Source organism: Crotalus tigris, unplaced genomic scaffold (genome assembly GCF_016545835.1).
Source record: "Crotalus tigris isolate CLP2741 ecotype Arizona unplaced genomic scaffold, ASM1654583v1 scf7180000024375.2447938, whole genome shotgun sequence".
NCBI lineage: Eukaryota > Metazoa > Chordata > Lepidosauria > Squamata > Viperidae > Crotalus > Crotalus tigris.
In genome coordinates, this window is record NW_024100545.1 from 2,039,792 (window position 1) to 2,053,647 (window position 13,856).

The following is a 13,856-nucleotide window of genomic DNA, read 5'->3' on the forward strand; positions in this document are numbered from 1 at the left end:
GCAGGGATTAAAGTGTAACACAAATACTGTTCCTGACTGTCAGATATTTCCACCAATCTTTGGTGCTAATGACCTTAGGCTTCATTTACTTTAGAAGCTGCCCCCCCCCATCTAAATACAACATGAGAAATATTGTTGCAGTCCTAAAGGGTATTTTTAATGTGATCCTTTATTTCTTGGATTCTAACAGAGATCCAGAGGAAGTCTCAAGTTTACATGTTCCCTCTTGCTATGGAAAAAAAAAATGTACTCATGGAATGCTGAGATCTTCACTCAGTGAAGAATCTCCTTTGATTGCCCACAATAGTCTGGTTCACATATATTGTGCTAAGCCAATCTGTTCATGGATTTGTCTTTTTATGTCTATCAAGCCAAGTATGGTTTGTCCAACAAACCATACTTAAACCTTGGCTTGGCACAATATGACAGTTTCACTAGGAACTATATCCTATTATGATAAAAGTCACAGATCAAAGGGGTTGTGTATATGTAAATCGGTTGTTGATCCTCTAACTTGGCCTTCATTTCAGAGGGGAAATTTCCTCCAAAACTCAAGAAGGCAAAATAGAAAACTAATTTATGATGTCTTTGTGTTTTGATTTAAAAACAGGCTGAAAGATCTAGAGAGGGATGAAGATGGTCTTGGTGAAAGAGTAAGTAACAAACTTTTCACTGCACCCTTCCCATGAAGAATCATGAAATATCCTTCTGCTTCTACTGCTTCAGAGGATTCTGTAGACCTGGGTTGCTAGCTGTGGTACTCACCTAGTCTTTTCCCCTTTCTGATTTTAGGAATGTGTTAAAGAAAAACTGAGTTTGATACATGGCTTCTTACAAGTAGATGTTCAAAATCAGTTGAAAGATCTGGAGACCAAGTTACGCAAAGAGGAACTTTCTGAGGTGGGTAATCAAGATAAATAGATTCATCCCATTGTGTTCAACTATTGTTTGCTTTGCCTGCCTTACAATTAATGTTCAGAATGCTAACAGTGATTTCAGAATGAGAGGACGCGTGGTTGCTGCAAGCCTAATTTTGTTCCTGCAAGTTTTTGTTGTATATCTCAACTTGCACATCTGATCAAGGCACACTGCTAGAGAAAACAAATTCTTTTGCTTTGTGATTTAAGCATATCTGAAAATTTCTCATATATGCCATTAATCTATAGGAATAAAGATATGACCTGAGAATTGCTATCAATTTATGTAGCTTTTCAAAGTAAGTCTGGAAATCAAAATACAAACTTATGCTACTAATACATGTATAATTGGCCCTGTTATAGGAACAAGACCTGATCATTCAGAACCCCCACAGCCTCAGTTTTAAAAGAGATTATTTTTGAGCAACTGAATTTGCTGGTGTTGCTGCATATTCCTGAAATCTTTGAACTTCTTAAACTGAATAGGGAAACACATACCCCAGTTGACTACTGAGTATCTCTTTTTGTTCTTTTCATTGGAAGAACTTCCAAACATGGCATTCTGAAATTTAAATCCAGTAAAGTATTTACTTCCCTAAGGACGTCACTACAAGAAAATTGTCTCTTGCTTGTAGAATTGTATTATTTCAAACAATATTCAGTTTTGCTCCTGGAATTTGAAACTTTTTACATCCTTCCACTGAGCAAAGAACAATATTGCGAGATGACTTTTTTTTAAGTAAAATATAAAATAAAATGTCAAAACAGGTCGTCCCTCAAGTTATGACCACAGTTGAGCCCAACATTTCTGTTGTTGAGTTTTGGCCCACTTTACGGCATATCTTGCCACAGTTGTTAAGTGAAACAATGCAGTTCATAAGTTAGTAACATGGTTGTTAAGTGAATCTGGCTTCCCCATTGATTTTCCATGTCAAAAGGTTGCAAAAGAGATCACATGACCCTGTGACATTACTGCAGTGGCCATAAGTATGAACCAGTTGCTAAGCATCTGAATTTTGATCACATAATCATGGGGATGCTACCAAAGGTTATAAGTGTGAAAAATGATCATAAATCACTTTTTTCACTGCCGTTGCAACTTTGAACGGTCACTAAGTGAACTGTTACTACCTGTATACAATTTCCCACTAAAGCTAAATTTTAAAATTCCAGATTTATGCTGGGGAGATTGAAATCTGTCTTTTTTAATGAGTAATTCAGATTGTTTTATAATAGGATCAATACATCATTAGTGAGGATTCCATTCATATTTCAGATATTAATATTAAATTATTTTCATAATTTAAGTATGCTACTTAAATAATAAAACTGTAAAAACATAACTAGGGATTTACTAATAAAAATTGTAATTATCTTAATTAACCTACTTAAGTAGAATAACAGAGTAAGATACACCTTTTACAATCTTCACACACAATGTTCTTTCTCCGTGTGATGGAGTGTGCAAACATGCATGTTATCAGCATAGCGAGAACCTGCTCATAAATTTCCTAAACCAATACTTGTGTTGGTTATTGGCACACTAGCTACTTCCATGAGTCATGGAAATGGCTGTCCCTATTTCTTTTTTTAAACGGAAATAATGGACATTCATAATTTAAGAGCTGAAACCTATAGAATTAAAATGAATTATGCTAAGGAGATGATGCTGATTAGCTAGGAGGCAGCATCTCATGGAATCACAAATGAAATCCCCTTCATCTATAAATATGTTCAACCTTCTAGTCTTTTCCTTCTACAGGAACTCTACCTGGCCAAAGTCAAAGCCCTGCTCCATAGAGAACTGTCTTTAGAAAATGGAGACAACTTGGCATTTGGCCAGAAGCTCAATGGATGCTCAGAAAATGGTGGCTATGGCAGTGATGAAGACTCTGAGAGAGCGGAGAACAAGGGGAAGGAGGAAAGCAGCATGGAAGTTGAAGAGGCTGCCTCATCTTCCTCCTCAACCCCATTATCTTCACCATTTGTTCCAAAAGCTCGAAGAGGCAGGAAGAGCAAGTCCAATAGTGAGAATAGAAGTAAGATGTGTATTATCTACTTAACGGACATTTGCCTGAGAGAGGGGAGGTTAGTTGTACATTTGGGCCTTAAAGGGATGCCATCCTTGTCTTTAAACAAGAATAGCTTAACATTTATAGAAATTTGGTTATTTTCCCCCATCACTTATCTTAACTGGCCAACATAGTGTTGTAAACAACCTTACAGCGGGATCCTCCATTTAATTTTAGCATATTTTTATTGCAATTTTCAGAAGTAGGTCTCCCTAAGAAAACTTTGTTTTGAAAGGGGATAAACATTTTAAAAGAAAATGCAATAAATAATCTTAAGGGGGGGGTAGGCAAACATCTCCCATAACAACAAAATTGCAGGGGACCTCCTTATGTGTACCACTGATATCTAGATCTTTGCATTCCCTCACATATACAGAGCACATAAATTCTGTCTCCTATCGCAGCCTAAAAAATCCCTGCAATATTGCAATAGGCAACCTTCTTACTAGAGCATAACACATGGCGATTAGATGTGTTCCTTTAAATCAGGGGTGTATAGCCTACATTAAGCACTTTTAAAATGGCAGCCATAATTTCTGCCTGACAACATTTTTTTAAATGAATTTGCAGGAACCTCAACCAGCTCCAGGATCACCCGTAGTTCTGGCAAGCAGCCAACCATAATGGCTCTATTTTCCAAAGGGTGAGTAAGTTATGTGAAATCCTGGTATTTTTCTACTTTCATTTGTTTGTGCTTCTTCTGATTCTTTATTGACACCTGTAAGCTCTTTTCCTTTTTTTTTTCATTTACTCCAATTGTGACATGACTACTTGCATTGAAATAATGTCAAGGAGCAGGCAGAGATAAATATTGAGATATATGTTTCCAATGAGGACTAGAACAGCAGATTGTCCTGGGGCAAAGAGTTCGGAGTCAGCTTGTAATGACAATTGCTGGTTCCTAATCAGAGATTTCAGTAACAATACATACCCCTTCTCTTTGAAATCTCACCCCAGCACTGGGATAATTAGCAAGAAGGGAAATAACGTTTGTATTTAAATTCATTGGAGAGGAAGGGACTACAAGAGAGTAAGCAGATACACAATGGGGAATATACATTGAAAGGATCCATATGCTGGCTGTTTGCCTAGCGCACTCCTGGCCTTGAGCATGCTAGGCAAACAGCTGGCACTAGCACGTTCCTTTCAATGAATTCCCCATTGTCTGCCTGCTTACTTGTAATCACTTCTTCCCCAATCTCTCCATTTTTGTGAAATGAGGGGAATGAAAAACTAGTTCAGGCACCAGATAAAGTGCACTAGCTGTAATGGCGAACAGGTGACTGAGAAAAAGATGATGCAAGGGATATAAATGTGTGTCTTGGTTACAAAGTTATTTTTTTCAGCACTATTGTAACTTTGGTCACTGCATAAGGCAGTAAGTGAAGTCTTCCTGTAGATAATCTGTTCCAAGTATGGTACAACTCTGATTGAAAGCCAGACTTGTTGTTATGGTATCAAGAATATAATATTACTACAGATAATGTATTAGACCCGTACCGAGAAGTCAAGGCGTCCATTTACACACAGCCATAAAGTGACTGAGCCTGAATTTTTAGAAAAAGGATTAGTTTGGAGAGAATGCAACAAGAAGTTGGGAGAAAGATGGAACGGATCTCATTTCCCTTACAGTAGCTTTGTTTTTCTCTTTATTAATATGCTTTATTAAACAGCTCCTTTGATTAATTTATATTTTATGGATCCACAATAGTTCCAATAAACGCAAATCAGACGAGGTGAACGGAGAATTAAAACAAGAAAGCAATGCAGAAAATGAGGAGGAGGAAGAGGAGGAGGAGGAGGAAGAACTGCCTGGAGAAAAGGTATGATTGCAACTTAGTTTTCCCCTATTTGGCATGGGCTGGCTGGAACTTTCAGCTTAACCCATCTGACAGTTGAGGAGGCTTATGAAATTCTTTGAAAGTTTAGTTCAAACTCACCTCAATTTATATCATACCTCACCTCAATTTATATCATCCGGGACAAATTAATTTTGGGTTGAATATTAACAGAGTTCGTCCTTTTGTGAGGGAGATTTTTACTGATGCTAACTAGATCTAGCTTCAGCATTTGAGCGGCATCTTTCTCCAGTACAAGTTGTCTCAAGTTACAACCATAATTGAGCCAAGAATTATGGTTATAAATTGCTGCAGTTGTTCAGTAGGTGATCATGTCACCATGCCTAATTTTTGTATTGAACACGGCAGTCATTAAGCTAAAGTGGTCATTAAGTGAAACCTTTTATCCAATGGTCAGTTTTTTCTGGAAACAGAAAGTAAATGTCAGAAACCAGCAAGAAACGCGATTACGATCATGTGACACAGCAAATGGCCATATAGGTGAACTCGTAGCCAAATGCCCAATATGCAATGGCATGAGGGGAGGGGGGGATGTAGTTGCCATAACTTCAAAATTGGAGCATAAGTAACTTTGGGGGAGTCTGTCATAACTTCAAGTGGTCACTAAGTGAGGATTACTTATAATTTAAAAAGTATAAAAACTTTTTAGCATTTTTTGTTTTCCATTTCCCTCTCAAGGAACAAGATGAGAAAAGAATCAGAACTGAAGCCAAGGAAGGGTAAGTACTATTGGCTGGATACTTGACATCTAAAGTACTTTCATCTCCATGGCTTATTAGCAATTACCTAAAACAGTGATCCCAAAGATGAATATGCTTAAAAGTGAGTTGCTTTTTTTGTTGAGAGTGAATAATCAGGAAGAACTCAGTGTTGATTACGTGCAGCATCCATGGAAAAAGGGCCAGATACAAATGTGGGCAAGGAATTCTGATTTTTTAACGCAGGCAGCATTTCAAATATTGCTTGTTGTGCATTCTGGATCTTGGATTTCACTAACTTGGTGGTCTGTTGATTTATAAACCCACATTTCCTAGAATTGTTAGTACTATTAGAAGGGAATTATTGGAGTTTTAGGCCCAATCTCACTGATATTCTTGACTACAAAGGCTGCTGCATTTTCATATCAACAGACAAGGGATATATCCTTTTTGTTTGTGATCATTCTGCAGTCATCTATTCCCTGTCAGATCTATAATAACCTACTACGGGGTGGAGTACTATACTGTTGTTATAGCGCTACAGTTCTAAGCAGACTTGGTCAGATTGGCATGGAGTGCTGGCTGTTGTATCTTAGCAACATCAGAAGGACCAACTCTAATTTTGCATAACTTGCTGAAGTATGGAGAGACTTTGCTGCTGTATTTTTGTAGCAGAGCCTTCTCCATTTGAATAGAGAGAGGGAAAAGAGTAATAAAAGCAGTTCTTACATTTTTTAAAAAATGTAATCCTGATTGAGTAAAAGTGGTCCTTTAATTATATTTAGGTTCCATTTATTATGTTCATGTGACACTCTAGGAAATTAGCTAGGAAAAGGAAATGCAGGGGGAATTTTTATGTGGGTGGTAGAAAGCATGGAGTTACAAGGATTTAAAAAAATGGGAATATTATATTCCCATCAGACAGAAAAGGCATCTTCAAGTTTAATGAAAATTCAGCATCTGTCCAGTGCTTTATCATGCTACTGCAGAGACTGGAAGTAATGATTATAAAACTGGAGCAGATACCAGTCTCTTCTGTTTTCACAATAGTGGAAACTTACTATACTATAGCCAATTATCTACCTCCTTGGCGGACTTAGCTTTTTATGAGCTTGTTTGTACAAAGAAATATGTGCACATGTGTTTAGATTTATATTCTAACTTTTGATTATAGGATTCTATAAGCAATCTTGCAATAAGATAAAAGGCACCACATTAATAATACCATAAATGTGCTACAGTTGGTTATTGGGATCCAAACACTTTACAAAATTATCAAATGTCTTAAATTGTGTTATAATAGCCTGTAATTTCCCTACTTCTGTCAATATGTGTGTCCCTACTCCCCAGGTCTGAGATAAAAGAAGAAGTAAATCAGGTTAAAACCGTGACTCCTGTTAAAGTAAGTAGATATTTTATTTTTGTGGTTTTGTTTGTTTAATGAATTAAAAACACTATGTACACTATAGTTGTTAAATGAAGCTGAATGTTGAAAGTAGTTTGGTGGAAATGAGCCTTTCCCTCTTGGGTGGTAAATCATATTGTGTATATATTTGGCTGAGAAACATGTTTTAATTAGCTGTGCCTGCCACTGTTTTGGTGAAAGCTAGTAAATATTACAGTGGCCAAATGTTCTAAAGTGCTGCATATACATATTACGTAACCTTTATGAGATATCGTCATCTCTAGTTCCTCGTAATTCACAATCTCCTCAGTATTTGAATAAGAAAAGAAAGGTAACAATCATTTTAACTGCATGGTGAGTGGCTGTAGATAATCATGCTGCTATTTGCTAATAGTTTTATCGTGTGCTTAGCAATGTTTCTTGGTAAGTTGCTCTGGAAATGTTTGGCATTACCTCCTGCCTGTGATGTGTAAACATTGAGCACTTTCCAACTTGATGCCTTTTAACACCTACAATTCTTCAGCCAACATGAACACTGTAGTGCAATATATCTGAAAAGCACCAACTTGAAGAAGCCCAAAATAATCCGCAGTTAATTGAAGCTAAACAATCACATAAATTATAATGTGGTTTGTTTACATTAAGTGAAAGCCAATGCATAAATGCAGCTGTGTTGCTTGTATACTATAGATTATGGCTTGCTAATCATCCATGGCTTAAAAACTATGGTTTCGCATAATATATAAATCTACTATCATATTGCAAAATGTATACTTCCTGGAATTTTACCTTTCTGAGCAGCAATAATTTTATGGGCTCTGTAAAATTTTTGAATTTATGAAAGTATCTATTGTGCTTTGTTTCCATGAAGTAATTAACATACTATTTGAAAATAGCATTATCTTATAAAATATTCAGGTTCCTGATTACCCGAATTCAGTATTATAGCTGTGTAGTTTTTCTGGGACATTTTACATAAGGCTTCTTTCAGAATGCTACAGTAGTATTGCATCCCTGATTCACCTCCTCATAAGAGCTTTTCAGTTCAACATAAGTTTTTGTAAAATGGTAAACTAAAAGAAGCTCACAGAGTAACATAGAAATTTGAAAAGCTGTTTGATTTTACTGCCTTTTCTCTAATAAGTACTTAGGCCCCACTTTATTTTGGAGATGAGCAAAAACAGAACAAATCTGGCAACTAAATGCATAAATATAGTGGCTAGAGTTAAAATCATCTTAGACTCATTCATTAAAGCAAGATTGGGAAACATCATATGTAGCCCCTCAAGAGTAGCCTATAACAAATGGAATGCCCGGTATTTGCCATTAAAATTCTACAGCATGCAAAAGACCCATTCCTGAATTAAGAACTGAAAAAACACAGAGTTTGTGCATTCATGTAAATTGCAATATGTTTATTCCATGTTCCAATATATTATTCTTCAAAATTAGATTCAACAGAGATTCCTGAATTGATTACACTGTCAAGCTCCGAAGATCTATTTTTTTAGGACTGCTATTATGTTGCTTCTAGCTTTTCAACAGTTGTGAGGGAGGGGAGCTTGGGATCCACAGGTGTTCCCTATCAGCATGAGAGCCGTTTTCCTGAGCAGAAGGTTTCTTCTCATAACAACTGCTGGAGGATTAATTGGACAATGTGACCTGAACTGTCAGAGAGGGAGGGAAAGCTTTACTCCTTTAATTATCTGTTTCCCGCCATATTGCCAGAGCTAGCTTTCCTTCTGTCTGCCGGTATGTTGTGCCTGATTAAAGTTTACATTAGAGATCACCATGTCTCCAGTGTTTTGCTTTGTTGGGCTTTTCAGCCGGGATTTGACATACACATTTCTGATGTTCTTGATTCTGGTCCGAGTGAAGTTTTCCTGTCACATCTTTTTTCTTTCAGACGACCCCTCCCAAGTGCATGGAGTGCAGGCAGTACTTGGATGATCCTGATCTGAAGTTCTTTCAGGGGGATCCAGATGGTGCAGTAAGTCGGTCCACTTTTGCAGCTGAAAAATGTCCCCATTTGAATGTTGTCAGAATGGAGACAAAATCTTTTTCACTCCTAGCTGGATGAACCAGAGATGTTGACAGATGAACGCTTGTCCATTTTTGATGCCAATGAAGATGGATTTGAAAGCTATGATGACCTGCCCCAGCACAAAGTAACATTTTTTAGGTAAAACTTTGTTCCGATTCACTGTAAAGTGTCAATTAGAAGGTGAGCTGCTTTGGGGAGATTAAAAATCCCGTGGAGTTTTCTCTTTCTTATGAAGTAGGCTTCTTCTACCGTACCCCCCAAAAGTTTGGATTTTTTCATAGTAATTTTATTAAATATTACAATTTACAACAACAAAAACTAATACAAACTAAAAAAAAATCAGATTCTTTTCCCGGTCCTCTTGGACATCGGATTTAATCATTGTATCTTTCTTGAGCAAACCCCAACGGGAATTTGGATGGATGGTTGGATTTGACCTCGGATCCATTAATTTAAATTTGCTTAGATTAAGTTGAACTTGCCATTTGTTCTCCCTGCTACTATGGATGGATAATTTTCATCCTCAGGGTTCCTTTCAGCAGTCTTTTTAAGCCCCTTCTAAGTATGAGTGCTGAAAATTGACTGCAGTTTTATTCTCCAAAATCATGTCCAAAAAACCCATTTCTTTTTAAACATTTGAAATCTGTACCTGCCCCATAAAAATAGTACAAACTTAAAATAACGCAGGAAATGTTTGCAGCTTGAAATTCCACTTGGGCTAGCAGTGGCAAATGACAAGGCTGCTGATGCAAGGCTACATTCTTGGAACAAAGCCAGAGTCTACAGCCAACTCTGGTCGCTGCCCAGCTGCCCAATGTGTATTTTTCAAGCTGCTTAAGATTTAATTTGGTGAAAGTGGCAAAAGACCTTGTAAATAAGCAAACACACATACTATCCTGTCCTCATGGCCATCATTCACTTTCCCTAACTTACTCCACCGTGGCCTTAACTATCACCACTTCCTTTGATTTTTTTTTTTCATTGCAAAAGCGCAAGTCTTTATGTGTATTGCCTTGTTATACGGGAACTGTTCTGTGTATATTAATCTTAGGCTGTAGTTTTGTATTTTGCTGTAATAAATAGCAAGTGTATAATCTACAACCATCACATTCTCTTTACAGTGTATATGATCGAAAAGGTCATCTATGTCCTTTTGATACCGGTCTCATAGAAAGGAATATTGAACTCTACTTCAGTGGTGCTGTGAAGCCAATATATGATGATAACCCTTGCCTGGATGGTAAGAGAAACAGGGGCTTCCTTAGTGAAAGGCTAAGGAAATATGAACCTTATATCTTTATCAGTGACCATTCTGCAGCCTGTGGTTGTGTAAAATCTGTCTAGAATATTTAGAATGGTGATCAGACAAAGAGTTTCCTTCTGGCTTTAGGTTCCTGGCTTCCAGAACTTCCTGCTGGCTGTTGGTAACAGATGGAGTCTTTTAAGTCATCATATCCAGATATATTAGAAAATATCTGACATAATAATTTGCACTATTAAAAAAGCGATGCTGAATAATGCTATTATGAAGTTATTTCTTTGTGTTTACTTCACACATTTACTTTTGAGAGCCGGTATGATGTAGTGGCTAGGGCATCAGCCTAGAAATTGGAAGACAGTGAGTTCTAGTCCCTTAGGCACAAAGCTAGGTGGGTGCCTTTGGGCCAGTCACACACACTCAACCCTTGAAAGTGGGCAAGAGCAAACCACTTCTGAAAAACCTTGCCAAGAAAACTGCAGGGAGTAGTCTAGGCATTCATCAGGAGTCAACGCTGACTTGAAGGCACACACGAAAAACCCCTTCATGCTAACAAGATGTGAAGATTTCTAAATGTTATAAGACATTAAAGAATTGGGCCTTTCAGTTTCATAAATACACACATGGAAAGGAAGTTAGGAACTATTGCCATTTTATGCCACAAAAAGCCAAAGTGACAATATGCATTGTTTATGCTTATTTGGGACAGAAATTCAGAACTTAAGATTTCAGACTTTTCAAGAGCCAGCCAGAGACAAAGTTCACACTAAAGTCAAGTATATATTTGGAGACTAAATGGAACTCCCAGGCAGACAAGTATTTTCAGATTTCAAAAGCAGGCATATGCAACCTCTTTTGGACTAAGGGTATAGTTGCCCTTTGAGTGGTCTCCTAGTTCCTTACCCAAGGAGTGGGTGAATTAATGAGTTAAAATCATTTCCTATGTGTCTCATGATTTGTACCACATTAAAAATTATAGCATGCTGGCAATTTTGCAACAGTTTCAAGAACCATGTGGCATAGTTAGATTGTGTGCTTTTGTCCTCAAAAAAAAAAAAGCAAAGATTGAGAAAATAAGGTTATTTGCATTACACTGGGATCTCAAACTGTCAGCCCACAGGCCAGATGCGTCACGCAGAAGCCACGTCCGCCTCAGCTCCAGCAAGGGGAAAAAAGTCACGATACATCACGACATGTCATGTGAGGCGGCGAGCTTGACACCCCTGCATTATACAAAGTTGTATTTAGTGATATATCGGATTTGATAATTAAGTTATAAAAATTCAGAAATGCTACTAATGTTCAAGAAATGTGGAATAAACATTAGAACAACAATAATAGTCTGGAAAACCATGGCAATCTCCTTTTTATTTCTGCTACTGTTGTAGGGGGTGTCCGAGCCAGAAAAATGGGCCCCATCAATGCTTGGTGGATCACTGGTTTTGATGGAGGGGAGAAAGCTTTAATCGGCTTCACCACAGGTAAGCTCAAGTTGGCAGAGATTAATTCTCAGAAGTGTCAGTTGTGTTTCTCTTACGCACCTGGGTTCAAAGTGCATTAAGGTGCAGTCAGGCAGACAAAATTGAGTCTGTCTGAACCAAAACATTCTTCTACATTCTGCTGCCTTTCCCCAACACACATTCCACATTTTGATCTGTTTAAATGCTATAAGAAACCGCAAGTGTCTTAAATTCACAGTGATTTTGCCACACCGCACTTGTTTTACGTGATGAAAGTACAGGCTTCCAGGCTTGATATGTATGTTCTTTGAGAAAGATACAAAGCAACTGATTGCAAACCATGGTTATGTGTTTAGAATTTTGAAAATAATAGGCTACATTCCCAGTTATGTGTATGTTCCCACCCAAGTCTCATTAATTGGACATGCATTTGCACTGTGTTCTAGCCTTTGCAGATTACATCCTGATGGAACCTAGTGAAGAATACGCCCCCATCTTTGCATTGATGCAAGAGAAGATTTACATGAGCAAGATTGTTGTTGAATTCTTACAGAACAATCCTGATGTCAGCTATGAGGACTTGTTGAATAAGATAGAGGTTGGTCTGACTAAGCAGGGAAGCGTCATTTTTTATGCAGTGTAAAAGAAAATGCCAATATATAGTGCTTCTTCTCAGAATGCATACACCAGGCTGTGATGTTATAGATACTGTATAACATTTGGCTTATCAGATTGTTGCTTCCCAAATGTAGAAAGAGACATTGACAGAAATATGCAAGAACTGCTACCTGGGCAAAGACTGATGTCAGCATCACTAGGTAAACCTATGTAGAAAATAAACTCTATAGGATAACTATAACTATAATATATTACAATAGCCCATAATAGCAGAATCCTGCAAGTCTGGTTTAGGTTTCTCTCTCCTAATTATACATCATTGAATCAGGTAAACATTTGCCTGAACCACTTCCAATTTTTATTCCCATGAGTTAAATAATGTTTCAGCCCCAGATCATGGAATGCTGTCACCAATCAGAAAAAAAGCAAATGAATAGAATGTGCTCTTTGTTTCAAAACTCTTGATATCCCATAAATCTGGAGTAGAGAAGTTGTTTCCCTCCAGATTTTGCTGAACTACAGCTTCCTGCTACCTCAGCCCACATGGTTAACAAAGAGTGCTTGGAATATAACTTCAGTAATATTTGATGGGCTTCTGTTCCCTACCTACTATACATTTACAAAAACTGGTGCACTTGTTAAGGCACCAACTTAAGGCAAAAAAACAAGAGACCATACATTCTAGTCCTGTTTAGGCACAAAACCAGATGGGTGACCTTGGGCCAGTCATTCTCTCTCAGACCTAGAAAAAATGAAAGAGCAAACCACTTCTTAAAATGTTGGCAATAAAACTACATGTTCTTGTCCAGTCAATCAAGAGTAGTAAATATTGACTCAAAGAAATAAAAAAGTATACATCATAATGAAGCTAGGGTTTTTTTAAAAAAAATTTTTTTTGCTATAATAGTATTCTATTTCTAAAAGTTTACTTTCATTAAATAGTTGAAGATTCCATTATATTGCTAATTAAATTGGGCAGTTGCAAAATGGTATCAAAAGCTTCTTTTTTCCTGATACTGTAGTTTAAAAGCATAAGTATTTGGGGACATAAAGTTAGTGAATGTAAATATCCTGCTTCTTTTCTAAGGAGTTGAAAGCAGTATATAAGGTAGTTTCTCTCTTTATATCTTACAACATTCCTGGGTGTTAGACACACTTGAGGGGGGAAAAAAACCACCTGGGAAAATGGAAATTTGAACCTGCGTTTCCTCAATCCTGGTTCAGTCACGCATCCCCTCCTCCAAGCTGCTTTCCCAAGGCCTTTGAAGATCAGGAACCTTAGAAAATAGCTCATGTATACCCTTTCTCCTGCATAATCTATCTCAGTGATGGCGAACCTTTTAGAGACCGAGTGCCCCAAAACCGCCCCCGCCCCCTCCACCCTGCCCCCAGCCTGCTCCGCCCCCCACTCCGCCCACCTCCATGACCCGCCACAGATCACCATGGCGGCCCAGCAGCGCCTGGCGGCCATGCCCTCCGCCCACACCCTGCAGCATCATTTGTGCACAATGTAGTGCAAGGGCAG

At 37.8% G+C, this 13,856-nt stretch overlaps 1 protein-coding gene across 1 annotated transcript in view; it reads left to right on the plus strand.

Annotated features, from left to right (window-relative positions):
* DNMT1 (DNA methyltransferase 1) overlaps positions 1-13,856 on the plus strand; it is a 42,574-nt gene that overhangs the window by 6,449 nt on the left and 22,269 nt on the right. Inside the window, exons 2-13 of the mRNA XM_039328304.1 lie at positions 611-653; positions 793-900; positions 2,680-2,956; positions 3,560-3,632; positions 4,701-4,812; positions 5,527-5,567; positions 6,897-6,948; positions 8,858-8,941; positions 9,024-9,133; positions 10,117-10,235; positions 11,642-11,734; positions 12,160-12,311. Of these exons, the coding sequence (XP_039184238.1) occupies positions 611-653; positions 793-900; positions 2,680-2,956; positions 3,560-3,632; positions 4,701-4,812; positions 5,527-5,567; positions 6,897-6,948; positions 8,858-8,941; positions 9,024-9,133; positions 10,117-10,235; positions 11,642-11,734; positions 12,160-12,311 (1,264 nt within the window). The remainder of the gene's footprint in view (positions 1-610; positions 654-792; positions 901-2,679; positions 2,957-3,559; positions 3,633-4,700; positions 4,813-5,526; positions 5,568-6,896; positions 6,949-8,857; positions 8,942-9,023; positions 9,134-10,116; positions 10,236-11,641; positions 11,735-12,159; positions 12,312-13,856) is intronic.